Source organism: Cervus elaphus, chromosome 23 (assembly GCF_910594005.1).
Source record: "Cervus elaphus chromosome 23, mCerEla1.1, whole genome shotgun sequence".
In the NCBI taxonomy this organism is placed as follows: domain Eukaryota; kingdom Metazoa; phylum Chordata; class Mammalia; order Artiodactyla; family Cervidae; genus Cervus; species Cervus elaphus.
This window is the reverse complement of record NC_057837.1, coordinates 63423023-63437160: the sequence shown is the minus strand read 5'-3', so window position 1 is coordinate 63437160 and position 14138 is coordinate 63423023. Positions and strand designations below refer to the sequence as shown.

Sequence of the window (14138 nt, the reverse complement as noted above, 5' to 3'; positions counted from 1 at the left end):
GTAACAACTGTTGGCACTGATGTGGAAAACCTGGAACCCCATGTGCTCTACCGGTAAGAACATTAGAACAATATGCCCACTGTGGAAAAGTCTGGCAATGCCTCAAAAAAACACAGAATTATCATTTGATTCAACAATTCTGAGTATACACACAAAAGAACTGAAAGCAAGGACTTAAAGAGATATTTGTACATTCATGTTCACAGCATCATTCACAATAGCCAAAAGGTGGAAGTAATTCAAATGTCCATGAGCCACATGTATACACGAAGTATGGTAACACATAAAATGGATTGTTATTCAGTCTTAAACAGGAATGAAATTCTGATAAAAGCTAAAACATGGATGAACCTTGGAAACACATTAAACAAACATAGTTACTTTTCAAAAATGAAAAAGAAAAATAAAGGAGCCTTCAAGTTAAAAGGTGATAGAAATGAAAGAAAGTGGGTATCAGAAATCAGGGATTAATTGGTGAGCAGTACTGTAATGATAATTTCTGAACACTCTCATTTAGTGCTGCGTTAACAGATAAAAATAGTAAGAACTGCACTTTTCAGTAATTGATATCTTTACATAAAAATCTTAGGAATCAGTTTTACTTTTAATCAAAACATTTAGAAAACTTACAAGGCAGATTTTCCGGTGCGGGGATCTATATAGGTGGTTGTTCTTCTATTGTGGTCCACAAAATACGGAATTCCATCTACCGTGAATCTCATTTCCCAGCCTTCAGGTAAGGGCTTTTCATTTAATTGACTACATAAAACATAGAAAAATATATAAACAAATAAAAAATGTTTAAGAGTTCCTTGTTTGCCAAGTACAGAAACTAAACATACCCATAAATGCAGTAGATATCTTCTAGAAAACCAGTTAGTCTAGCATTTTCCAGCAGTTTACTAAAATCCTACAAGCACGTTAAACACATGAACAGATCTATCAACCAGTCTTCTCCCATCTACTCTGCCTGGATTACCTACCTGCCTAAACATCTCATGGTAACCAAGCTCCGCCAATTCTGCCTTATAACTCTTCATGTTCATTCATCACAGCTTTCAATCCCTAGTACCATCCTTGTTGTTGTTCTGTTCTTTAGTTGGTAAGTTGTGTCTGACTTTGCAACCCCATGGACTGTAGCACGCCAGGCTTCTCTGTCTTTTACTGTCTCCCAGAGGTTGCTAACTCATATCCATTGGGTCGGTGATGCTATCTAACCATCTCATCCTTTGCCGCCTTCAGTCCTTCTAATGAATATTTAGGGTTGATTTCCTTACTCTGGCTCTATTTATCTTTTAAACTTTCAAAATAGCCACTTTTCCTGCTAAACCTCAAAGGTTTTCCTGCTTTGAGTCTTGCTCTGGTCCTTGACTCATTTCATATTGCTGACAGAATACCAAAACAGAGATCTGAACAAATCTATTCTCTTCTAAAGTGGTATCACTATTCATCACTAACCAAATACAAGATCTAAACTCCCCCATTTGGCCCTCACTTTGCCCCTGTGCAGCACCCTCTATGCTCCATTTCAGTTTTACCTCTGCATTCTATCTCCAAGTCCCTTCCATAAACCCTGTGTAGTAGACTCAACATTTCACAAGACATTGTGCCAAACTTCCAAGTCAAGACTTTCCCCTTGTCCAGAATCTCTACTATTCCTGTTAAGGCAACTCAAATCTTTCTAAGGGAGTATGCCTACCCACTTACTCAATACCTGTCTTAAGATCTTGCTTATGCTCTTTAAACGTCAATGTTTCAAGTTTTATCCATATTTTCCAATTCATTTTTGTCTATTCTCCAGTTTCAATTTTCTCATCTGGTGGGTTTGGTGAGATGACGAAACAATGGAAATGTTCAAGTTCACATCAGAAAGGAGGAAAAGGAGGGGTTGGTGGCACTTAATCTCACTGTTTTAGAGAGCCACTATTGCTGACAGGAGTGTCACTTTCCTCAAGTTTACTTCAGAAGAACAAAAGGCTTAGAATTACCGCCTAGAACAATATTTTGTGAACCATGTCAAAAAGTTAACATTTAACTATATTCACAGAACTACATGCAAATGTCAGACAAATAGACTATCTAAAACTTTTAAGAACTCTTCCCATTTGTTGTAATCATATTTGCAAGACAGTATCAGTAACAAGTTGTCTTGAAAACAAATTGGATAGAACTGGCTCATTAGTTTACTTGTAAAAATATGGTTCTTATTTCCACTCTGAAACTTTAAAAGGTTCAAGGGGGAACAAAAAATGATAGCAAATTAGAGAAAGGTGATGTGGTCTAATCTATCCTTAGTGATAGAATTTTAAAATTAAAAATGTTACCTACGAAATTCTTATTACTTTTTAAGAAACTGAAAGTACGTATTTTCAAAGTTGAAAGCTCAGTATTCTGTCTGTTTAGGCTGCTCTCTGTTGCTGCACATGGGCTTTCTCTAGCTGTGTTGAGTGGGAGCTATTCTCCAGTTGCGGTCTAAAGGCTTCTCGTTCCGGTGGCTTCTGTTACTGTGGAACATGGGCTCTAAGCACATGGGTTTCAGCAGTTGTGGTGCACGAACTTAGCTGCTCTGCAGCATGTGGGATCTTCCCAGACCAGGGATTGAACCCATGTCCCCTGTACTGGCAGATGGATTCTATCCACTGGACCACCAGGGAAGTCCCAAAAATATTTAAAGTTAAATACTATAACTCTATAAAATGTGATCTGCTGGTACCCAGAAATAGATTTTAAATTTAAGGCATACCTTTAAAATAGAGGTTCTTAAAACTCTGACCTATGTGAGACATGAAGATTTAATCACACCCAAATAGAGATCAGACCTCTGCCCTCAGCTACTGGGAAAAGATCTCTACGCCTCTGGAATATCCTGCCTGTCAGGAGTATCTCTGTTTGAAGATACTTTGAAGCCCCTTTGAAGCTTAGGGTCTTCAAACATCAGACCACCAATCAGGTGGTTTATGAAGGAGGCTTTGGGAATATATGCCATTATCAGCTCTGACCTCTGGAATAAACTAGACACTAAAAGGTATTAGCCCATCTTTGGGGAAGAGCTGGAAACTAAAGGTTAGCTTTGCAGGCAGTACATGATGGAGCCCCAATAAAAACTCTGGATACTAGAAAGGTGCGATTCCCTGGTTGGTAATATTCAACACGTATTATATTCCACATCAATTCTGGGTTATCTGGAACCCTTCCCAGGCTCTGCCCTAAACATCTCTTCCTTCTATTGTTCTAATTTATATCCTTTACTAGTAACAAATGTGGCTGTGAGCATAAAAAGTTTCTATGAGTTCAAGTCTCTCTAGTGAGATATTAAACCTGAAAGTCATTGGGGAGATGCCCTAAATTTGTAGTCAGTCTCAAGTGAAAGTACCCCTGGAGACCTCCCATCTTGTTGCTAATGTCTTGCATGCTAAGTCACTTCGGTCATGTCCAATTGCTTGTGACCCCACAGACTGCAGCCCACCAGGGTCCTCTGTCCATGGGATTCTCCAGGCAAGAATACTAGAGTGGGTTGCTGTGCCCTCCTCCAGAGGATCTTCCCAACCCAGGGATAGAACCAGTGTCTCCTACGTCTCCTGTATTTTAGGTGGACTCTTTACCACTAGCACAACCTGGGAAGCCCCACCAACTGGTGTGGCCTATATAAATATTTCTTTTAAAAACATAAGATTTTAAAGCAACATAAAATGATATAAAATCTTATGTTTCTATGTACAAGACAAATTTCTGTTGTTCAAGTCACTCCATATGTAGTACTGTTAAAGCAGCTCTAGCGAACGAATACATGCGGTATCACAATGTCACAGACAATTTTATATACATAGCAAATATTAAAAAGACAAGCTTGTAATAATGTATCCCTTCAGTGACATATTAACCAGCAAGTTCTTGTAATGATGTATGTAAACAGTATTTTGAAATTTCTGCAACAACTGCAGAAAAACATCTGTGATTTCTACTGGTGGCAAAGTCCTAGGATTGTTAATTCTACTATAGTTGTGACCTACAATCATAATGGAAAGAACACTCAAATTTCAGGTAAAGGTTTGGACCTTGGTCCTTCACACACGAACATGTCTTTACCCCCTTCTAAGTCACATACTCCCCGAATTCTACCGAGAGATCTCAGCTTGCAAAACCCCGCTTTAGAATTAGTAAGCTGGTCTTATAACAAACAGGTAATTTTGGGGGAAAAAAATGTAATAGTATATTTTTTTCTCTTTCTAAAATATGTGGGTGATTAAGACCTTTGAGGAAAGAATATGTAATTGATCTTTTTCATAAATGAGTTGGAAATACGGTATAATCTTTAAGAGGTTATCTGTATACTAACAACTACAAGTTCTTACCCTTGATTTCTGGGGTCTTCCCATTGTGTAATACGAGTGTTGTGGTTGACAAAATATACTCTACCGTTGCTGTCCGTTCTCTTCTCTTTAAAACAGAAGAAAAAAAAAAGGTAAAGCATTAGAGTTGGCATAGTCTTCTTCCTCAAATTAAGATGAGCTGATATTGCCATTTTTCACTGCACTGTTGATTTTGTAGTTTTTAAATCATAACTTTTAAAGTTTTAATTTATTCTTTCACTACTAAATCTACATACTTACTCAAGTTATAAAAATATCATTTTATCCTAGAAACTAAACAGCTATAATTCACAATATCCTGCCCACAGAATCTTTCTGTTCAACCTAACCAACAACAGCAAGAATAACTAACTGCTTTAAATTTGCATGAAGTGAAGTCGCTCAGTCGTTTCCAACTCTTTGCAACCCCATGGACTGTAGCCTACCAGAATCCTCCATCCATGGGATTCTCCAGGCAAGAATACTGGAATGGGTTGCCATTTCCTTCCCCTAACAGTCCCACAGAGTAGGTAGTTTTCATTTATCTTAAAGATAAGGATTTTCAGATAGGCTAAGTGATCTGCCCCTAATCTCAGAATTAAGTAGTAGCTAGACTCTAGCTAGCTGATGTAGGATGGAAACTGACATCTCCATTCAGAGATTTTTTTTTCATATTGCACCATCTCATTTCCGAAAATATAATGGGGGTATGTAACTTAACTGTTTCTTTGTTATGTGCTGAGTCACTGAGTCATGTCTGACTCTGTGACCCCATGGACTATATAGCCCGCCAAGCTCCTCTGTCCATAGGATTCTCCAGGCAAAAATACTTAAGAGGGTAGCCATTCCCTTCTCCAGGGGATCTTCCTGACCCAGGGATCAAACCTGGGTCTTCTGCATTGCAGGTGAATTCTTTACCATCTGAGTCACCAGGAAAACCTGTTTCTTTGCTATATGCTAGGTATTACTCAACTAGAGAAGACATTATTCCAAAATACATCCTGTTTAATACAACCAGTTTCCTATCCTAAATATCTATAGTAACTTTTTACACCAGAGTTGGGCAGCAGGGCTCAACTCTTTAATTTACTGTATCTGTATCTGAAGCAGTGTGTTTCCCCACCTGCATTTTGTTTTAGGATTCTCCTAGTTCTCTTATACCCATTCTACACAATTGTTTGCTTCTCTGAGCTTTCTCATTAAGTTTAGAAGATGTGTAGATGTAATTTTCTTTTAATAACCAAGTAGCTTTGAAATTTTAATATTAACATTAGTTCTGCTGTTTTGAATTATTGTTTCCTCTGCTCCATTACAAATTAATTATTCAAAAGATAGGTCTCTTCCAGTGTCTAAATCTTTTAAATTTGGCCAAGATGTCTCAAAATGAACACTTAAGAATTCATTATTATAAAATGGATTCCCACTTTTTAAAAAGCATGGTTACCTTAAAATTAGCAATTAAAAAAATTAAGCTTAACTCCATTAAGCTTAATTATTTTTATTCCTATGGTTTGAAAGTTCATGTCTATTTTCCAAACAACACTTATGTAAATCTTTTGGACTTTTCTTTAAGCAAGATATTGCAGAATGAGTGTTAGGCCAAATTATACAGCCTTGTCAAGGTAGTGTTTGGTATCTTTCAACTTCTCTCCAGCACTGAATCCATGATCTCAAGTAGCAGTGATGATACTGGGGTAGGAGGTGGAAGGTGGGGGTAAGGCTGGTGCTGGGAAAGAAGGAGCATATTGGTGAGTATCACGAATCTGCTCCTGACAGCTCTGCTACTTTCTCTACCAGCTGAGCCTAAAATGGAAACAAAACTTCTGGAATATATAAAATATAGGAAACGGACTCTGCATCTTGTGACACACCTTAAATACAGAAAACGGACTCTGCATCTTGTGACACACCTTAAATACAGAAAACGGACTCTGCATCTTGTGACACACCCTAGATAGTATCAACGGCTTTGCTGGCCATGGCACCTCGAGTGTGGAAACATGGAACCAACTTTAAGAACTGTCTGAGGCAAAAAGAAGCATCCACAGCACTACAGCTAGCTACATAATAAATTAAAAAGTAAGTTAATGTTCCAGATAGTTTAAATTTAAATTTTTAAATACACTTACAGAATTTATAAATTTCTTGTACACCAACAATCTTAAGTAACTTTTGTAATCTAAAATTAACATCATAAGTGCCTAGCTGAGTATATATTTATCTATTAACTGCCATATAAGTTCAGATTTCAGGGCCAGAGAGTCTCTCAAAAACCTAACATGAACAGAGTCACTGCCTGGCTTCTTCAAGGGGTCTGAGGTCTGAGAACCCTGGTGAGTTACTGACCTCAGCTAAGGACACCCTCATCTTACCCATGGTCAATGTTTATTAAATGGTGGCATGAAGCTAGGGATGGCATGGAGATTTCCCTTTTTTTTCTTTTCAGATATACAGATTTAAGGCTTTGGAGTAGTTTTGTCTTATTCCAAAACTTTTTTGGCGTGCTTTTGTTTTTATCATTTTTAAATGTCTTATCCAAACAGTTTCTCTTTTCAATGAAAAATCTGAATAATACTTTTTGACATTTTAAATATTTACTTTGTGCACTTAGATTACAGCTCACACATTTTGTAGTTCTGTGACTTTACTAGGTAGGCTTTCTAAATAAAAACTTAAAAACATTTCAAAACAAAAACAAAACTCCATCAAAAGCTAACATGAGATAAGATAAAGTAGATAGAAAACTTAAAAGAATAAGAAAACCATACACATCACTAGTCAAGTAGTTTTTAAAGCAAAGTGTATTCCTAACGTAAGTTATTCTTCTGTTGTTACAAAACTCTATAGGTCTTTGATAATGGTCTTTTGGTTAGCAATAAACTTAAACGTAGCTTAAATAGACTGTACAGTTGTATGAAATCGTAAAAGTATTGTATGAACAATGAGTGAGGTTTCAAACTCCTGTAATTGTAGTTGAATAGTCATTGTATTTTCTTGTGAACCATGTTTAATGGTTGTACCTCAAACCAGAAAACAAAATGAAGTGCTTTGGTAGGTTAACAAAATGGTTTTACCCAGGAAAAAAAAAAGACAAAAACTTATTTCTATGTTTGTTCTAAGTATATAGTGCTGATACCAGCATTTCTTGGAAGAGGCTGTGAAGACCAAAACTTCAAAGATGGAACCTCAAACTTGCAAACTGAAGGCTCATGTGCTTAATGAGATGTACTGTGATTACAGAGGTGATTTCTTACTTTGTTGAAAAATCACATGATAAACAATCCTGAAATTACTGAACACCAAACCTGAATACACATCAAACCATTTCCTGACCTGATGAATAAGGCACTGAACAACAGAAGCATCTTGATGTTCTATGTATTCTTTCATAGCAACTCTGAAAATGAGAAGACAGCTTTGTACTTGATGGGTAAACCAGCTATAAAAAGCCCTATTAGACTATATCGCTGAACCAAAAGCATTCTTTGTTCTCCAGCCTCTATAGTTTGCATGTGTTATAAATTCTTCACTGTCATCTTCTAAGATAGTCATGTCTAGTCCAAGCATACAAAAGTCTGAAAGGGTTAGGAAGTGGGATTTAAAAATACATGGCATCACAAAACTAATGCTGACAATTTCAGAACATCAACACAGGCTATAAACTGGGATTTTATTTCCTGGATCAACGCTGAGGGTCTATCAGGTGCTTCTCATTTAATACCAGAGCCATCCCTGGCTCCACAAATAAAGCATATGCCCCAAGGGCAGAATTCAGTTCACAAAGAAAGCAGTGCTCAGTCTAAATAATAGGATGATCATGAACTCATTTAAGGGGGAAGGGCTGCACCTCAACTTCAGGAGCGTGAAACCTAAACATAAACAGAATGTAAAATAACCAAAGAAAAATTCTGATAACATACATAAGGAGAGATTGGGTCTCTAGAGGCAGTATTTTAGGGAAGTATTGTTGGCTAAAATAAAAATGAGAAAGATCCTGATGATATAATGATAAACACAGAAACAAGGACTAGCTCTGCAGGAAAGGCTTTTCAAATAAAGGCAACACAAACTGCAATTCATGCTTCTGTGAGCAAGAAACAATTTTTCTTAACAGCTACCCTAGAGAAGATGCAAACTAGTTTGTGCTTCTAACAAAACCCAGTCAAGATTTTTCTGCAATAAAATCAAGAGGATTAATATACGACCTACAGATGTTTCAGTCCATCAGCTTCTCTTCTGTAACATGAATGTAAAACAACTCCTGAAATAAAGCTGAGAAGACCATTCATGTCAGGGAATTCAACCAAACAGCTCTAGTTTGGTATGTCTAAGAACAACATTTTTTTCTAAAGTACTTCATACCAATCACACACTGTCCATTATAAGGTCCCACAGAGCCAAAAGATCCCTTACCAAACTGCCAGACACTAGTGAATAAAGACCTTCACCACTTTCATATGCCTTCCTTTTGTTTTATAAGCTAGTAACAATAATAGTTATAACTATGAACTATTACATTTTTTATCTCTGATTCACAGGAATGTTAAGGATAAATAACTTCAAGGGCAATTGTTGTTCAGTTGCTCAGTCGTGTCTGACTCTCTGCGACCCCATGGACTGCAGCACGCCAGGCTTCCCTGTCTTTTACTATCTCCCAGAGTCTGCTCAAACTTGTTCATTGAGTCAATGATGACATCCAGTCATCTCATCCTCTATCGACCCCCTTCTCCTCCTGCCCTCAATCTTTCTCAGCATCAGGGTCTTTTCCGATGAGTCAGCTCTTCACAACAGGTGGCCAAAGTACTGGAGCTTCAGCAAAGTCCTTCCAACAAATATTCAGGGTTGATATCTTTTAGGACTGATTTGATCTCCTTGCTGTCCAAGGGACTCTCAAGAGTCTTCTCTAGCACCAGTTTGAAAGCATCAATTCTTTGGCACTCAGCCTTCTTTATGGTCCAACTCTCACATCCATACATGACTCCTGGAAAAACCATAGTTTTGACTACATGGACCTTTGTCAGCAAAATGACGTCTCTGCTTTTTAACAGCTGTCTAGGTTGGTCATAGCTTTTCTTCCAAGGAGCAAATATCTTTTAATTTCATGGCTGCAGTCACCATCCGTAGTGATTTTGGAGACCAAGAAAATAAAGTCTGTCACTGTTTCCATTTTTTCCCCATCTACTTGCCAGGTGCCACGATCTTAGTTTTCTGAATGTTGAGTTTAAAACCAGCTTTTTCACTCACTCTTTCACTTTCATCAAGAGGCTCTTCAGTTTCTCTCCCTTTCGGCCATTAGGGTAGTGTCATCTGTATATCTGAGGTTATTGGTATTTCTCCTGGCAATCTTGATTCCAGCTTGAGCTTCATCCAGCCTGGCATTTCACATGATGTACTCCAAATATAAGTTAAACAGGCAGGGTGACAGTATACAGTCTTTACAAATTCCTTTCCCAATTTTCAACCAGTTTGTTGTTTCATGTCCAGTTCTAACTGTTGCTTCTTGACCTGCATACACGTTTCTCAGGAGATAGGTGAGGTGGTCTGCTATCTCTTGAAGAAATTTCCAGTTTGTTGCGATCCACACAGTCAAAGGCTTTATTTAGTGTAGTCAGTGAAGCAGAAGTAAATGTTTTTCTGGAATTTCTTGCTTTTTCTATGATCCAATGGATGTTGGCAATTTGATCTCTGGTTCCTCTGCCTTTTCTAAATTCAGCTTGTACCTCTGGAAGTTCTTGGTTCACATGCTGTTGAAGGCTAGCTTGAAGGATTTTGAGCATGACCTTCTCCCATCCAAGTACTAACCAGGCCCGACCCTGCTTAGCTTCCGAGATCAGACGAGATCAGGCGCGTTCAGGGTGGTATGGCCGTAGACAAGCATGACCTTCTTGCATGCAAAAGGAATGCAATGGTGTGGTACTTCGAACATTCTTTGGTATTGTCCTTCTTTGGGATTGGAACAAAAACTGACCTTTTCCAGTCCAGTGGCCACTGCTGAGTTTTCCAAATTTGCTGATACAGTGAGTACAGCACTTTAACAGCATCATCTTTTAGGATTTGAAATAGCTCAGCTAGAATTCCATCAGGTCCACTAGCTCTGTTTGTAGTAATGCCTCCTAAGGCCCACTTGACTTCACAGTCTAGGATGTCCAGCTTTAGGTGTATGGTCACACCATCATGGTTATCCGGGTCATTAAGAGCTTCTTTGCACAGTTCTTCTGTGTATTCTGTGGTAAGTGAAAGTCGCTCAGTTTGACTCTTAGCGACCCCATGGACTATACAGTTCCATAGGATTCTCTAGGCCAGAATACTGGAGTAGGTAGCCTTTCCCTTCTCCAGGGGATCTTCCCAACCCAGGGAATCTTCCCAACCCAGGGATTGAACCCAGGTCTCTCGCATTGCAGGTGGATTCTTTACCAGCTGAGCCACAACTGAAAGGCAGGCTTAATCAGCCAATTTCATTTTTTGCCCAGATTCATGTGACCTTGACATCAATTTTTTCCCCCTCCATTCCTAAAACAATGCTAGAGCAACCTATCTAACTGATGTTTCCCAATAAGACTACCTAGAACTATTACTTTCTGAAATATCTGCAGCTCTTGAAGATAAAACTTCAACTGGTTCCATAAATGGTTTTACTCTGTTTTCCACTTTCTACTGATACATAGTCTTTCTCTTCCATGCAGAACTGTTTCTATATTGTCATGTTTATTCTAGAAACTTACTACAGCTCTATGACTTATATAACACATATAAAATAATCTGGTAGGGCAGGCTCATCTTAAAGTCTATTAACAAAGTTTTAATAACTAAGGTACTTGACAATAGAGCTTACCCAAGTACTCACGGTGTAGGACACAAAGTCAGTACCCTACCATGTTCCCCCTTCCACTGCTCTTTCAGATAACATCAACTCTATCAACCTCTGAACTGTGTTTTAAAAGCACAAATATGATCAAAATCATCTTTAAAGCTTTCTATTTTGAAATAAGTATTGTATCATGAAGCAAAAAGTGTTCAAAGAATCTCATATACCCTTCAATCAGTTTACCCCAATGATGACATCTTATGTAGTTATGGCAGAGTATCAAAATCAGGAAACTTACAGATACATTGCTGTTGACTATAAACTTAACTCAATCTTTACTAATTTTTAAAGTTTGAATTCATTTCTGTAATATATAGTTCAATACACTTTCATTCCATGTACAAATCAGTGTAATCACCACCATAGTCAAGGGACAGAACTGTTCCACCACTACGTAAGAACCACTCATGTTAACTCCTATATTTGGAACCACCTACCAGTCAGTGGCTATCTCCTGGCAGCTACTAATCTATTTCTCATCTCTATAGTTTTGTCATTTTAAGAATGTTATATAAATTGAATCATATTAGAACATAATCTCTTGAAATGAATATTTTTCACTAAGCATAATGCTCTGGAGGTCCATCCAGATTTTCCTAAGTATCATAATCCAGTCCTTCTTATGCTGAGTGGGCAAAATACTTTTAAATTTTAGAAGAGTAACTTAGAACATCTGGGGAATTTAATGCCTATTTTGGCACTCCAAATTAAACCAAGACACCCAAAAATCTCAGATATTCACTCAAGCAAGAGCAAGGTTTATCATCCATAAATATGTAATTGTTAAAATGACTGAATTTAATTTAAAAAATACACGTGACTTACCCCATCCAGGTGGCAGGGGACCCAGGGGATCAAATTCTTTATTTTGTGATGTAGCAAACAAATCTTGATTCTAAAAAGAACCATCCCCAAAATGGTTAAATAACTAACAGATAATTGGAAAGCAAGCTTATGAATTCTGATAAGCCTTTTCCTGGCCATGTGCAACATAACATACTCTTATACAGTCCACATCTTAGAGAAGTATGAATGAAAGTCAAGAACGAAAGTCAATGCATTCTCATGAGAAAACAAAAAAATCTGTCAATATTTGAAACTATCTGATATTCAAGTATTACAAGTAATTTTACACCCAAATTGACCATTGTTCCCCTTACTTAGCTTTAAATCAGTAAGTTAGAGAAATATATAAACCCTACAAAAGTCACTTAAGAGTAACAGTACTCAGTCATCAGCTGGCTGAGAAAAATCTTGTATTTCTAACCCTAAAATCGTGAGAAGAGAGTTGGAGGAACATGAAGAATAGGCTATCAGATGAGCAAAAGGAAAGAATTCCAGTGTGGAAGGCGCTGATAAGCCTAGAACTGTAGAGATTTCAAAAATTTATTTGAAATTATCACACTGGTGGAGAGAGAGGTCTAGCTAGATAAAAGGAAAATAGGAGGCAACCACTGGAAAAAGAGAAGCAAAAGTCATACTGAGTGTGTAGGATGAAGGGTTAATGAGTGTGTTTTAGTTTAAAAATGTAATAAAGTGGGGGATACTTCGTGGTCTCTCAGTAAGATGCGGTTAAACCCTTTCGTCTGTAAGATAAGGCAAATAAATAATAGACTAATTGCTTTAAAAATTATGGGAAAAAATACACAAGTAAACAAGTAAAATAAGTATTTTACACAAGTAAAATAAGATAGTGTACCCCATGTAACCAGCAACAAGATTCAACAGTAACCAAAACTGCCAACATTTATTTTTCTTCCATATTCTTTGCTGAGCAAACAAAGAGGGGGAAAAAACAGTCATCATTTCACTATTTTAGTACGCCTAAAATTGTGAACATTTTCTTATACAATCACAGTATCATTATTACACCTACCAAAGACTCTATGTTAATTTTATCATCTAATACACAATCCCTAATTAAATGTGTCTGGTTACTTACTAGATCGAATCAGAATCCAAAATTATCATACTGCATATTGGTTTAGTCTCTTAAGTCTAAATTTATAACAGTTTCCTCCACTGTTGGTCTTCTTCGCCCCATATCATTGATTTATTATGGAAACTGAGTTAGCTGACTAAAAAGTTTTAAAAGCATATGACAGATACTCCATTTCTCATTTAAAAGCTCAAAGAAGTTAGACCAGTCAAGGATTGGCCCTGCTCCTGAAAGACACAGTAACGAAAAAATAGGGAATAGGGAAGCCAAGGAGACACACTATACAAGGTTTGAACCTGTTAACAGTTTGGAGCAGTTTAGCATATGACAAACTGCTCTGATAATTTTTCTAAGACCTAAGCCTATCCCACTGACTTTCCCTGGACAGATAAGCTAAGGACAAGCACAATGAAGCCATGGGCCAGAGCCATTACACAATGATCCATCATCAACCATATCCACTCTGAGGTTAAAAATGCTGAGTGTGTTGAGGTCTATCCCGATGGGGCTTTTTCTATAAACCTACGTCGTTGGAAACGCCTCATAGAGTAACTATGTAGTTTCCTTTACTCATAGAACTACCTGTTAGATCTGTGGGAAAGAACTACAAGACATAGCTGCCTATTAAACTATGAAAAACCTAACAATTTTTTTTTATCTTAGGTATTGGCATATCCCAACGATCTCTGTCAAGTTCTAGGGTGTGATAACATAGGAATTAATATGATTTGAACTTGATAAGCTTTTAGAGAACTAGACATCCCATCTCCTGACCCTAAACAGGATCCTATAGTGAACTGCTTGAGGAAATTGGATCTTAAAGATTACAGGTGGCAAACTTTGAAGTGCACTCCACTGAAGATCAGAGAAGCCCAACTAAAACAGCTATGGCATCACAGCTGTGGATTGAGCAGAACTTTTTGTAGGGCTGCCTTGAAGATGACAACTTTGGAGGAACTATGGTGACTGGCAGTGGAAAGAATCA

At 37.6% G+C, this 14138-nt stretch overlaps 1 protein-coding gene and 1 non-coding gene across 5 annotated transcripts in view; one reads left to right on the top strand and one right to left on the bottom strand.

Annotated features, from left to right (window-relative positions):
• The window catches only part of ITCH (itchy E3 ubiquitin protein ligase), a 97138-nt gene that overhangs the window by 24416 nt on the left and 58584 nt on the right, over positions 1-14138 (bottom strand). For all 4 annotated transcript variants that reach the window (XM_043884921.1, XM_043884922.1, XM_043884920.1 and 1 more), the window contains 3 exons: positions 12040-12109; positions 4353-4437; positions 631-759 (listed from right to left, as the gene is read on the bottom strand). In XM_043884921.1, the coding sequence (XP_043740856.1) occupies positions 631-759; positions 4353-4437; positions 12040-12109 (284 nt within the window). The remainder of the gene's footprint in view (positions 1-630; positions 760-4352; positions 4438-12039; positions 12110-14138) is intronic.
• Positions 13640-13770, top strand: LOC122682319. Its single transcript, XR_006337335.1, has one exon. It is a non-coding gene; the product is annotated as a small nucleolar RNA SNORA18 (small nucleolar RNA).